General features: G+C 40.5%; 1 protein-coding gene across 2 annotated transcripts in view; it reads right to left on the bottom strand.

Moving 5' to 3' along the window:
• Positions 1 to 13326, bottom strand: part of msk (importin-7 msk) — a 106767-nt gene that overhangs the window by 17736 nt on the left and 75705 nt on the right. The window contains exons 17-19 of one of the 2 annotated variants that reach the window (XM_071667732.1): positions 5689 to 5834; positions 2609 to 2677; positions 352 to 473 (exon numbers count right to left, since the gene is read on the bottom strand). In XM_071667732.1, coding sequence (XP_071523833.1) covers positions 352 to 473; positions 2609 to 2677; positions 5689 to 5834 — 337 coding nt within the window. The remainder of the gene's footprint in view (positions 1 to 351; positions 474 to 2608; positions 2678 to 5688; positions 5835 to 13326) is intronic. The other variant, XM_071667733.1, reaches the window with a different exon arrangement.

Here is a 13326-nt window from a genome sequence, read left to right as displayed (position 1 = left end):
GGCAAAATGAGTGAAACTTGACAGTTAGTGAAGTAATGGCTCTGGAAAGCCATCAAGAGCCCTCCCAATACCCAGGCATGTGGTATCTGTAAGAGGAGAGAGAGAGAGAGAGAGAGAGAGAGAGAGAGAGAGAGAGAGAGAGAGAGAGAGAGAGAGAGAGAGAGAGAGAGAGAGAGAGAGAGAGACAGAGAGAGAGAGAGAGAGAGAGAGAGAGAGAGAGAGAGAGAGAGAGAGAGAGAGAGAGAGAGAGAGAGAGAGAGAGAGAGAGAGAGACAGAGAAACTGCACTGAAAGCATACTAGTGCCAAGCTGAATAATCCCCAGCAGTTGTCTCTCTCTCATCAACACAAACCTGTATGTATGTATTGACAGTGAATGGTGCAGCAGCAGCAACCTTGTTTACCTTCTCCTCCAGTTTAACCAAATATTCATCGCCCGTATCATCTAATTCGTCCTCATCACTCTCCAGCACTTCTGTGGATGGATAAAAATCTATATTACACAGAATCATTGTCCCACCAAATAATAAAACAAAATCTACTTCAGCTACTGTTCATGTCTACTTCTGACATGTATATCCTCTTAGTCTCTCACCATTCATCCTCTCCATGTATCCACTATTTCTGCACACCCTCTTCAGCTCTACAAACTATATCCTTCTTACCTTCTTACCCTGTAATTTCTCACACAATTAACCCTCCTCACACCACATATTGCACTTAATAATTTTCATTCCAAACACATCCACACTCTTCTGTACTCTTGTATCTAAGATGCCCCTTCAAGGGAGTTCCCAATGGGAAAGGCATCATAGACAGACAGACAGATCGCCTCGCACCCATACTGTGCTGTTGGTACTACTATACCATCAAACATACCCACTTTTGGCCTAACAGACAAAGGCCTCTCTTTCTATATATTCCCTGATTCATCCAGGATGTTACCTTTACACATTCATGCTTCTTTACTTCTCCCCTTCCCTAATTAGATTTTTTCATACCTGATTGCTGTTTCCCATGTTGGTGTGGTAGCACCAGGAAACAAGAAGAAAGGCCAAATCTGCTTTTCATTCATTCTCTAGCTGACATGTGTAATGCACTAAAAGCACAGCTCCCAATCCACCTTTCCATGGTTTACCATGGAGTCTTCACATGCCCTGGTTCTGTCCAATGACAGCATGACGAACCATGTACATTACATCATTCAAATTCAATCCATCCTGTGCACACCTTCGACCCTCTTGCATGTTCTAGCCCCAATCACTCAAAATCTTTTTCACTACATATTTGCATCTCCAATTTGGTCTCCCTATTCTCTTTGTTCCATCCACTTTTGATGCATATATCCTCTTTGTCAATCTTTCCTCGCTCATTCTCTCTAAATGTCCAAACCATTTCAGCACATCCTCTTCAGTTCTTTCAACTAAACTCTCTTACTCTTTCATTACTTACAAGATCAAACCAACTCACCATATTCTGTCCTCAAACATTTCATTTCCAATGCACCCATCCTCCTCCACACAGTCTTATTGATGCTATGACACATGCTTTGCATCCATATACTAATGTTGGGACCACAATTCACAATTAACTCTTAACTTCTTCCTTTCAAACACTTCCAAATTGTCACCAACTTCTGCAATTTCACATTCAAATTTGCCACAAGTGCAGTTTCATCAGCAAACAGCAACAGATTCACTTCCCCGGCCCTCTCATCCCCTACAGACTGCATACTCACCCCTCTCTCCACGACTCTCGCATTTATCTTCCTCACCACCCTAATCATAAACAAATTAAATGACCATGGTGACACTATACACCCCTGCCAGGGACCAGCACTCACTTGGAAATCCTCACTCTCCTCTTTTCCTTACATACACAAGCCTTGTTGAAAACTTCTCACTACTTCAAGCAGTTTTTCTCTCACACTGTACATTCTCAAGACCTTCCAAAAACCATCTCTATCAACCCTATCATATGCCTTCCCCAGACCCATAAATGCCACAAACAAATCCATCCATTTCTCCAAGTATTTCTCAAGCACATTCTTCTAAGCAAACACCTGATCCCCACATCCTCTATCACTTCTGAAACTTCCTTGCTAATTAGAACTTACTTCTACATATTCATGCAGCCATACTCCTACCATCCCCTAAAGCAAACTTACTTCAAGATAACCATCCTTCCTTCCTTATTTCTATTTCCCCCTGCTGAGAAAGTACTTCAACATGTTCATGCTTACTTATTTCTAACTTCCCCTAACATGAATGTCTACATAAACTTCCTTCTAATTCTCCTATTGTGAAGCTACTTCAACATATTCATGCTTCCTCATTTCTACCTTACCTTAAGTGAGTCTATTTCCTCACATCCACCATTCCTTACTTCTATCTTCCCTTAACGTGACCCTGATTATGCAGATTCCTTCTTTTAATTTATTCTTATTCAAAATATTTAGTGGCACTAGCTTCACTTACATAAATATCAAACTAAAATTCATTAATCCTTAGCGATGGAAATGTAGAGTTAATATACAAATTCCAACAGAAGCAAAGAAGGGTGCACAAAATATATGCACTATCATTATCAACACAAAATATGCTAACTTACCATGTTCAATATCTTCATCATCATCATCGTCATCATCATCATCATCATCATCCTCTTCACTAGCTTTTGCTGGAAAGAAGATACAACATGATATTATCAACAACAACAAGAAAAATGTACAAACAATCACCAGGCGAGTTAATGCCATCATTCCCAACTTAATAAAGCAAAATCTCCCTGCACAACACATAGGTATTAAGTCCTGAAACAGTAAGATTCTTGCAGATATGTTAAAATTGGAATCAATTCAATTATGCAAAGGGACACTATAACATATTCTTTTAAATATGCTGAAAAATGTATGAAAAAAAAAATAAATAAAATCTTACCATGTCACTAAAAATCATTCCACATCCAAAGATTTTTTTCTTGTTAGTCTTGATTATCTAAATTTTCCCATTAACTTAGGCATGTTCAATCTTAGGCAACATTTTGATCTCAATAAAGTAAAAATTTCACATAATGAACAAAAAATGGAACTGGTTAAGCATTACCCCTTCATTCATTTCAATTTAAGATCAACTGGAAAGAAGGAAACCAACTTACTGATCAATCAGAAATTTAGCATATATGATCACTGGATGCAAGTTTATTTGCAAAATCTTTAATCCATTAACAATACAACTTACTGATCAATCAGAAACTTAGCATATATGATCACTGGATGCATGTTTATTTGCAAAATCTTTGGTCCATTAACAATATAACTAACATCTTGCAATTACAATAGACAATCAAATATCTAAGGATATCACACATAAGGTAGTGAAGGAAAACATTTTACCTCTACATTCCCTGCGAGTCATAGAAGGCGACTAAAGGAACATGACCAGGGGCCTGGACACCCTTGTACTTCAATTTCTAAAAGACAGAAGAGAAGATGAAGCCAAGCAGAGAGTGCTCCTCCTCCTTAAAGGCTCAGGCTGGGATGTCTAAATGTGAGTGGATGTAGCCAATATGAGAAGAGAGGAGATACAGGCAATATGTTTGAGGAAAGAAACTTGGATGTGCCGGCTCTGAGTGAAACAAGCTCAGGGGTAAAGGAGATGAAGGGTTTGGAAATGTCTTAGGAGTGGTCAGAGGTTGGTAAGAAGACAAGAACTAAGTAAGGAGTAGCACTATACTTAAAGCGTAAGGAGTAGCACTATACTTAAAGCAGGAGTTGTGAAAGTGTCAAAGAATTTAAGGAAGTATTTCAACACTGAGGTAGGTAAAAATTAAAAAGAATGGCAAAAGATGGATGATTATTAGAGCTTATGCACTTGGCCATAAGAAAAAAAAAAAGTCCATGAGAGGAAAGTGTTTTGGAGCAGCTGATTGAGCATTTTTGCAGTGTTGATGTAAAAGGCTGGGTATCATGGATGGGTGATTCGAATGTGAAGTTGAAAATTGTGACAGTTGAGGGTATAATTGGTGGGCACGGGAGTATTAAGTATTATGAGTGGAAATGGTGAACAGCTAGCAAAGTTGTTTGCTGAAAAAAGTATGGTGATTGGGAATACTTGGTTTGAAAGGGAAGGAATACACAAATATTCACATAAGAGTAGTACACATGGTCAGCAGGCATTATTGGATTACATGCTAATTGATAAGCATGTAATGTTTCCCACACACCTTACAGAGTGTACTCAACAGACTTTCAACAGTGAAATTCAAGCATTCATTTTCGTCTCCTCTTCCTTAATGAAAGGTCACCTATAATGGCATTCCGCAATTCTACAGGCACCTCACTTCATGCTACTCAAACACTGAACAGCTTCATGAAATATCCATAAGTCACCTCATCAAGAAAAATTCAAATGCAATCCCATCCACTTCTACTGCTCTGCCAAACTTTATCTTATGTAGCACTTTCACGATTTCCATTCTTTTACTAAACTATTTGCCAAGACTCTCACTCCATAAGCCACCTTGTCCCAAACAAATCATGCCTGCTACCTAATGGAATCACCTAACATATACAAGTCATAAATACTCACACTATCTCTTTTTCACTTCTTTGCCAGCTACAACTTTCCCATCTGCTCCTTTGATTACTGCTTCCATTTGTTCTCTTGCTTTCCTCATGCTGTTTACTTCCTTCCAAAATATTTTCTTTGTGTTGGAAGTTCACTGATATGCTAACATCTCACCTTTCAATTTGTCCTCTGTTCCTATACCTTTCTTTCTCCTGACCTCCTGTTGTACTCTCCTGAGCACTTCCATATATATCATCCACACTCCTTTCCTGCAGATACCATACATACTTCTCTTTTCTGCCATATGCCAAACACTTCACCTACAAATCAAAATTGGGCTTCAATGAATTCCTTCCACACATCTACCATTCCCATATTTCATTCAATCTCATCCTATGCCACTCTATGCTCAGTCCCCCTTGGTGCTTCTATGTACAAAATACACTAATCTCTTCTCTTTCACTAGCAATTTCAATTTCCCTATCATACTACATGCTATCCACCTACCATCCTCCATATGACACACTTCATCTGCACATAAAAATGCTTCCCTAAATTCTTTCCCTCCTTTCCCAATTCCTGTTTCATTTACTCACTTCTTATGTCACTCTTCAATCAATCTCTATAGACATCTGTGAACAGAGCTCTCTTTCCTAAGCTCGCTCACTCTCAATACCTCTTTCACACACCTACTATTTCCTCTTTTCCTAAAACCACTAAAAGTTTCACAACTGTTTTCACCAAGAAATTATCAGATACTCCAACTGCTGCCCTTCCAGCAAGTATGTATCTAACAAACTCTCCTTTGCACATATGTCAATTAGCACATAATCCATTAACATCCACTACCCCCAACCTGTTTCATCCATGTATACTTATATAAGAACGTTTTCTTAAAGCAAGTATTCACAAACACCAACCCTTTTTCAGTACACAACAAATTGTTCCCCATTTTCATTTACAGAGGGTATCCAAAGCCCCTCTTTAAGGAAATAAAAATATTTTCCATACTTAAATCTATAATCAAGGCAGACCGAATCAAGAAAAATCTTTCCAACATAATCAACTATATGTCCATTCTACTAAAGTCTCCCGTGTACTACATTCCTTAGTCAGATTTACCTGCGTAAGCTCTTTTTAAGCCCTGGAATAGCAAGAGCATTGCTGGCAGAATCTCCTTGTGGCATTCCTGTAGCACTCCTAAGCGTTCTGGCCCAAGCTGGAGCAATGTACACATCCCAAGGACGCAGATCTTCCGGTCATGGAGTCTGGAGGGGAAGAACACCTTCAGCCCCATTGCTAAGCCTTTTTCAACAAATTTTTTAGCATTTCTTAACACAAAATCATATCAATCCTGTCAATAATATATCCTTAATAATTACAACAAACTACTCAAAGAAGTGTGTAAGGTGTGAGAATTAAGTAAAATTACTGAAAAACTATGAAAAGGTAAAGAGAAACAAGAAAAAAGAAAAGAGCATTTAAAGTTAAAATAGGAAAAAAGAAGAGAAATACTGTTTAAAGTTAACAGCTCTAAATCCATGGAGAGAAAATGCTGACAGACTAGGAGAGACGTGTGGTAACAAATAAAGGGTGGTTGAGAGTGCAAGAAGAGGATGTGTTATAATGGTCTGGACACATGGAGAGAATGAGTGAAGAAAGGCTGACAAAGAGAATATGTGTCAGAGGCAGAGGGAACAAGAAATGGGACACCAAATTCGATGTGAAAGGATGGAGTGAATAAGATTTTGAGTGATTGGGGCCTGTACATGCAGAAGGGTGAGAGGCATGCAAGGAATAAAGTGAACTGGAATGATGTGGTATACCAGGGTCAACGTGCTGTCAATGGACTGAACCAGGGTATGTGAAATCTTTGGGGTAAACCAAGGAGAGGTCTGTGGGGCCTGGATGAAGATAGGGATCTGTGGTTTTGGTGCATTGCACATGACAAGTAGAGACTGAGTGTGAACGAATGTGGCCTCTATTGTTCACTTTCCTGGCACTACCTTGCTGAAGCAAGGGGTAGTGATGCTGTTTCCTGTGGGGCGGGGTAGGACTGGGAATGGATGAAGGCAAGCAAGTACGAATATGTACATGTGTGTATATAAGTATATATCTGTGTATGTGTATGTATATGTTGATATGTATATGTATGTATATGTGTGTGTATGGGCATTTATGTACATATATGAGTATATGAGTGGATGGGCCATTCTTCATCATTTCTTGGCGCTACCTTGCTGACATGAGAAATAGCGACCAAGTATTATAATAATAATAATAATAATAATTATATTATTCTTTTTATTTTGCTTTGTCGCTGTCTCCCGTGTTTGCGAGGTAGCACGAATAATAATAATAATTTTTTTTTTTTTTTTTTTTTTTTTTTTTGCTTTGTCGCTGTCTCCCGCGTTTGCGAGGTAGCGCAAGGAAACAGATGAAAGAAATGGCCCAACCCACCCCCATACACATGTATATACATACATCCACACACGCAAATATACATACCTACACAGCTTTCCATGGTTAACCCCAGACGCTTCACATGCCCTGATTCAATCCACTGACAGCACGTCAACCCCGGTATACCACATCGCTCCAATTCACTCTATTCCTTGCCCTCCTTTCACCCTCCTGCATGTTCAGGCCCCGATCACACAAAATCTTTTTCACTCCATAATAATAATTATTATCTATTCATTTAATCTATTATACTTTGTCGCTGTCTCCCGCATTAGTGAGACAGCGCAAGGAAACAGAAGAAAGAATGGCCTAATCCACCTACATACACATGTATATACATAAACGCCCAAACACACACACATACATACCTATACATTTCAACATATACATATATACACATACACAGACATACGCATATACACATGCACATATTCATACTTGCCGCCTTCATCCATTCCCGTTGCCACCCCACCACACATGAAATGGCACCCCCATCCCCCTGTGTGCGAGTGAGGTAGCATGAGGAAAAGACAACAAAGGCCACATTCGTTCACACCCAGTCTCTTCCTGTCATGTGTAATGCACTAAAACCACAGCTCCCGTTCCACATTCAGCCCTACAAAACTTTCCAAGGTTTACAACAGATGCTTCACATGCCCTAGTTCAATCCACTGACAGCACATCGACCCCGGTGTACCACATTGTTCCAATTCACTCTATTCCTTGCATGTATTTCACCATCCTGTATGTTCAGGCCCAAATCGCTCAAAATCTTTTTCACTCCATCCTTCCACCTCCAACTTGGTCTCCCACTTCTTCTCGTTCCCTCCACCTCTGACACAAATATCCTCTTTGTCAATCAATCTTTCCTCACTCATTCTCTCCATGTGACCAAACCATTTCAATACACCCTCTTCTGCTCTCTCAACCACACCCTTTTTATCACCACACATCTCTCTTACCCTTTCATTACTTACTCGATCAATTTCATTACTTAATTGATCAAACCACCTCACACCACATACTGCCCTCAAACATCTCATTTCCAACATATCCACCCGCCTCTGCACAACCCTATCTATAGCACATGCCTCGCAAACATATAACATTGCTGGAACCACTATTCCTTCAATCATACCCATTTTTGCTCTCCAAGACAACGTTCTCACCTTCCACACATACTTTAACACTCCCAGAACCTTCACCCACTCCCCCACCCTGTGACTCACTTCCATTTCCATGGTTCCATCCGCTGCTAAATCCACTCCCAGATATCTAAAACACTTCACTTCCTCCAGTTTTTCTCCATTTAAACTTACCTCCCTATTAACTTGTCCCTTAACCCTACTGAACCTAATAACCTTGCTCTTATTCACACTTACTCTCAGCTTTCTTCTTTCACACACTTTACCAAACTCAGTCATCAACTTCTGCATTTTCTCAATCAAATCAGCCACCAGCGCTGTATCATTAGCGAACATCAACTGACTCAATTCCCAAGCCCTCTCATCCACACACTTGCCCCTCTCTCATAAACTCTTGCATTCACCTCCCTAACAACAATAATAATAATGATAATAATAATAATAATAATAATAATAATAATAATAATAATAATAATAATATATGGTGTGGGAGGCAAGTTGTTAGAAGCAGTGAAAAGTTTTTATCGAGGACGTAAGGCATGTGTTCGTGTAGGAAGAGAGGAAAGTGATTGGCTCTCAGTGAATGTAGGTTTGCGGCAGGGGTGTGTGATGTCTCCGTGGTTGTTTAATTTGTTTATGGATGGGGTTGTTAGGGAGGTGAATGCAAGAGTTTTGGAAAGAGGGGCAAGTATGAAGTCTGTTGTGGATGAGAGAGCTTGGGAAGCGAGTCAGTTGTTGTTCGCTGATGATACAGCGCTGGTGGCTGATTAGTGTGAGAAACTGCAGAAGCTGGTGACTGAGTTTGGTAAAGTATGTGAAAGAAGAAAGTTAAGAGTAAATGTGAATAAGAGCAAGGTTATTAGGTACAGTAGGGTTGAGGGTCAAGTCAATTGGGAGGTAAGTTTGAATGGAGAAAAACTGGAGGAAGTAAAGTGTTTTAGATATCTGGGAGTGGATCTGGCAGCGGATGGAACCATGGAAGTGGAAGTGAATCATAGGGTGGGGGAGGGGGCGAAAATCCTGGGAGCCTTGAAGAATGTGTGGAAGTCGAGAACGTTATATCAGAAAGCAAAAATGGGTATGTTTGAAGGAATAGTGGTTCCAACAATGTTGTATGGTTGCGAGGCGTGGGCTATGGATAGAGTTGTGCGCAGGAGGGTGGATGTGCTGGAAATGAGATGTTTGAGGACAATGTGTGGTGTGAGGTGGTTTGATCGAGTAAGTAATGTCAGGGTAAGAGAGATGTGTGGAAATAAAAAGAGCGTGGTTGAGAGAGCAGAAGAGGGTGTTTTGAAATGGTTTGGGCACATTGAGAGAATGAGTGAGGAAAGACTGACCAAGAGGATATATGTATCGGAGGTGGAGGGAACGAGGAGAAGTGGGAGACCAAATTGGAGGTGGAAAAATGAAGTGAAAAAGATTTTGAGTGATCGGGGCCTGAACATGCAGGAGGGTGAAAGGCGTGCAAGGAATAGAGTGAATTGGAATGATGTGGCATACCGGGGTCGACGTGCTGTCAATGGATTGAACCAGGGCATGTGAAGCGTCTGGGGTAAACCATGGAAAGTTGTGTGGGGCCTGGATGTGGAAATGGAGCTGTGGTTTCGGTGCATTATTACATGACAGCTAGAGACTGAGTGTGAACGAATGGGGCCTTTGTTGTCTTTTCCTAGCGCTACCTCGCACACACGAGGGGGGAGGGGGTTGTTATTACATGCGTGGCGGGGTGGCGATGGGAATAAATAAAGGCAGACAGTATGAATTATGTACATGTGTATATATGTATATGTCTGTGTGTGTATATATATGTGTATCTTGAGATGTATAGGTATATATATTTGCGTGTGTGGACGTGTATGTATATACATGTGTATGTGGGTGGGTTGGGCCATTCTTTCGTCTGTATCCTTGCGCTACCTCGCTAACGCAGGAGACAGTGACAAAGCAAAATAAATAAATAATACAAATATACATACATATACATATACATATACATATCCCTGGGGATAGGGGATTAAGAATACTTCCCACGTATTCCCTGCGTGTCGTAGAAGGCGACTAAAAGGGGAGGGAGCGGGGGGCTGGAAATCCTCCCCTCTCGTTTTTTTTTTAATTTTCCAAAAGAAGGAACAGAGAAGGGGGCCAGGTGAGGATATTCCAAAAAAGGCCCAGTCCTCTGTTCCTAACGCTACCTCGCTAACGCGGGAAATGGCGAATAGTTTGAAAGAAATACATATACATACATACAAATGTAAATATTCATACTTGCTTGCCTTCATCCATTCCTGTCACCACCATGTCCCACAGGAAACAGCATCGCTACCCCCCGGCTTCAGCATGGCAGTGCCAAGAAAACAGACAAAAAAAGCCAAATTCATTCACACTCAGTATCTAGCTGTCATGTGTAATGCACCAAAACCATAGCTCCCTATCCACATCCAGGCCCCACAGATCTTTCCATGGTTAACCCCAGACATCATATGCCCTGGTTCATTCTACTGACAGCACGTTGACCCCTGTTTGCCACACTGTTCTATTTCACTCTATTCCTTGCATGACTCTCGCCCTCCTGTACGTTCAGGTCCCAGTTGCTCAAAATCTTTTTCACTCCATCTTTCCACTTCCAGTTTGGTCTCCCACTTCTTGTTCCCTCCACCTCAGACACATATATCCTCTTTGTCAACCTTTCCTCACTCATTTTCTCCATATGTCCAAACCATTTCAACACACTCTCAATCAAACAACCTCACACCACATATTGTCCTCGAACATTTTATTTCCAACACATCCACCCTCCTCCATAAAACCCCATCCATGGCCCAAGCCTCATAATCATATAATATTGTTGGAACTACTATTCCTTCAAACATACCCACTTTTGCTCTTAGAGATAATGTTCTCTCCTTCCAAACATTCTTCACTGCTCCCAAAACCTTCGCCCCCTCCCCCACCCTATGGCTCACTTCTGCTTTCATGGCTCCATTTGGTGCCAAATCCACTCCCAGATATCTCAAACACTTCACTTCCTCCAATTTTTGTCCACTCAAACTTACATCCCACTTTACTTGTCCCTCAACCCTACTGAACCTAATAACCTTGCTCTTATTCACAGTCACTCTCAACTTTCTCCTTTCCTACACTTTTCCAAACTCTGTTACCAACTCCTGCAATCTCTCCCTCGAATCAGCCACCAGAGCGGTATCATCAGCAAAAAGCAGATGCTCCCCAAAATGCGTCTGAGTTCCATTCTGACCTACCAGTCGGATCTCAAAATAGACATATATCAGCATGGCATGCAGAATTCCTGTATACCTGCACAGCATTCTTTTTTCCTACTCAATTTCTATCATGATTATCTCACTTTATATTAACCAGCTTTATCATATGATCTAACACTTCAGTTAATGGAGTGATTCATCCAAACTTTCAATTATCTTTTCGGGAGCTCTTTCATCTGCACTTGCTGCTTCACCTGTGACTTGAACATTGCGCAAGCTAAATCTTCTATGTATCTTATATCTGACGCCTGTTACAAGTGTAACTCCCTCAAAGGGGTGGCCACAGCATTAGTCACCATGAAGTGACCTCCAGTGCCACTTCTTGGCCTTAACAGGCCTCTGGCAGAGGGCAACTCTAGCACAGTGTTTGCTGAGGCTCCTATATCTTCTTTTGATATAAAGAAACCAACCACGACTTGCTGTGAAGTTCTCGATATAATCCTCGCCCATTCCCTCCTTCAAAGTCTCAAAAAGACTTCTACCCTTCGCCTGAATTGTAAGCTAGCTTATTGGTATATGTTTAAGAATTTGACCTTCCATCCATAGCATCAACAACTTTTCCATTTTGTGGATGGGCCTCTGTCATTGCTTTGTTATTACTGTAGTCTTCATTCTTGTCAAACCTTTCACTGCTTCACGTATTTTTTCTTTGTCCTTTAAAATTGTGGAGACCATTGAATGGGACAACGGTAGATCACAGGCAATCAAATCAACTGTTCTCCTATTTACTGGGTGACTACCTTTATTTTCAATTCCAAATCAACAATCTTCCTCGCGTTCTTGCCAGATCTATCAACATGATGGGTTTTTCCTCTTGTTCATCATCATCTTTTGGGTTTTATACAAAAAAGGTTTAATCCAGCACAAATATTCATTAGATTCACTTGAATAATGCATGCTTACTAATGGTAACAGAGAGATGCCGTGATGTACAAAATGCCAGGATCGTCTGACATTCAGTATTGTACGCACGCAGCTGTTAGCACAGGCAAACTTACAACCAAGTGTACAGCTCAGGCAAACGTAAAACCAAGTGTAAGATTTAGATTTATGTATATTCTTTAATCAATATTTTTTCCAGTTGTATGTATGGACAGTCACAAATCGCATAAGTCATAAGTGGGGAAGCATCTGTATATGAATACATGCAAGCAAATAAGAATATGTATATGGGTACATATGTATATATCTGTGTATGTGTATGTATATGTGTACATGATGATATGTAAATGTATGAATATGTGCGGGTATGTATGTATATGTATATATGTGTGTATAAATGGGTAGGCCATTCTTCATCTGTTTTCTGGCACTACCTCATTGATGTGGGAAATGGCGATCACGTATAATAATAAAATAATAAAATATCAAATCATTTATTATACTTGAATGCCATTTCCCACGTCAGCAAGGTAGTGCCAGGACACAGACGAAGAACAGCCTATCCACTCATATACATATAAATATATATAAAATGCCCATACACACATATACATACATATATGTGTCAAAGGTGGAGGGAATAAGAAGCAGGAGACCAAACTGGAGGTAGAAGGAAGGAGTGAAAAAGATTTTGAGCAATGTAATGCACCCAAACCACAGTTCCCTAGCCTCTACCAGCATGTTGACGCCAGTATACCACATTGTTCCAATTCACTCTATTCCAAGCACACGTTTCACCCCACTGCATGTTCAAAGACCTGATCACTCAAAATCTTTTTCACTCCACCCTTCCATATTCAATTGGGTCTCCTAATTCTCCTTGTTCCCTCCACTTCTGACACATATATCCTCAATGTCAACCTTTCTCCAATCATTCTGTCTCTGTGATGAGGGTGTAAACTGTGTGCGGGTGTGTGCTTTATACTTTATAA

This window comes from Panulirus ornatus, chromosome 12 (assembly GCF_036320965.1).
Source record: "Panulirus ornatus isolate Po-2019 chromosome 12, ASM3632096v1, whole genome shotgun sequence".
NCBI classification, from domain to species: domain Eukaryota; kingdom Metazoa; phylum Arthropoda; class Malacostraca; order Decapoda; family Palinuridae; genus Panulirus; species Panulirus ornatus.
The sequence above is the reverse complement of the archived record's forward strand: the minus strand, read 5'-3'. Positions and strand labels throughout refer to the sequence as shown.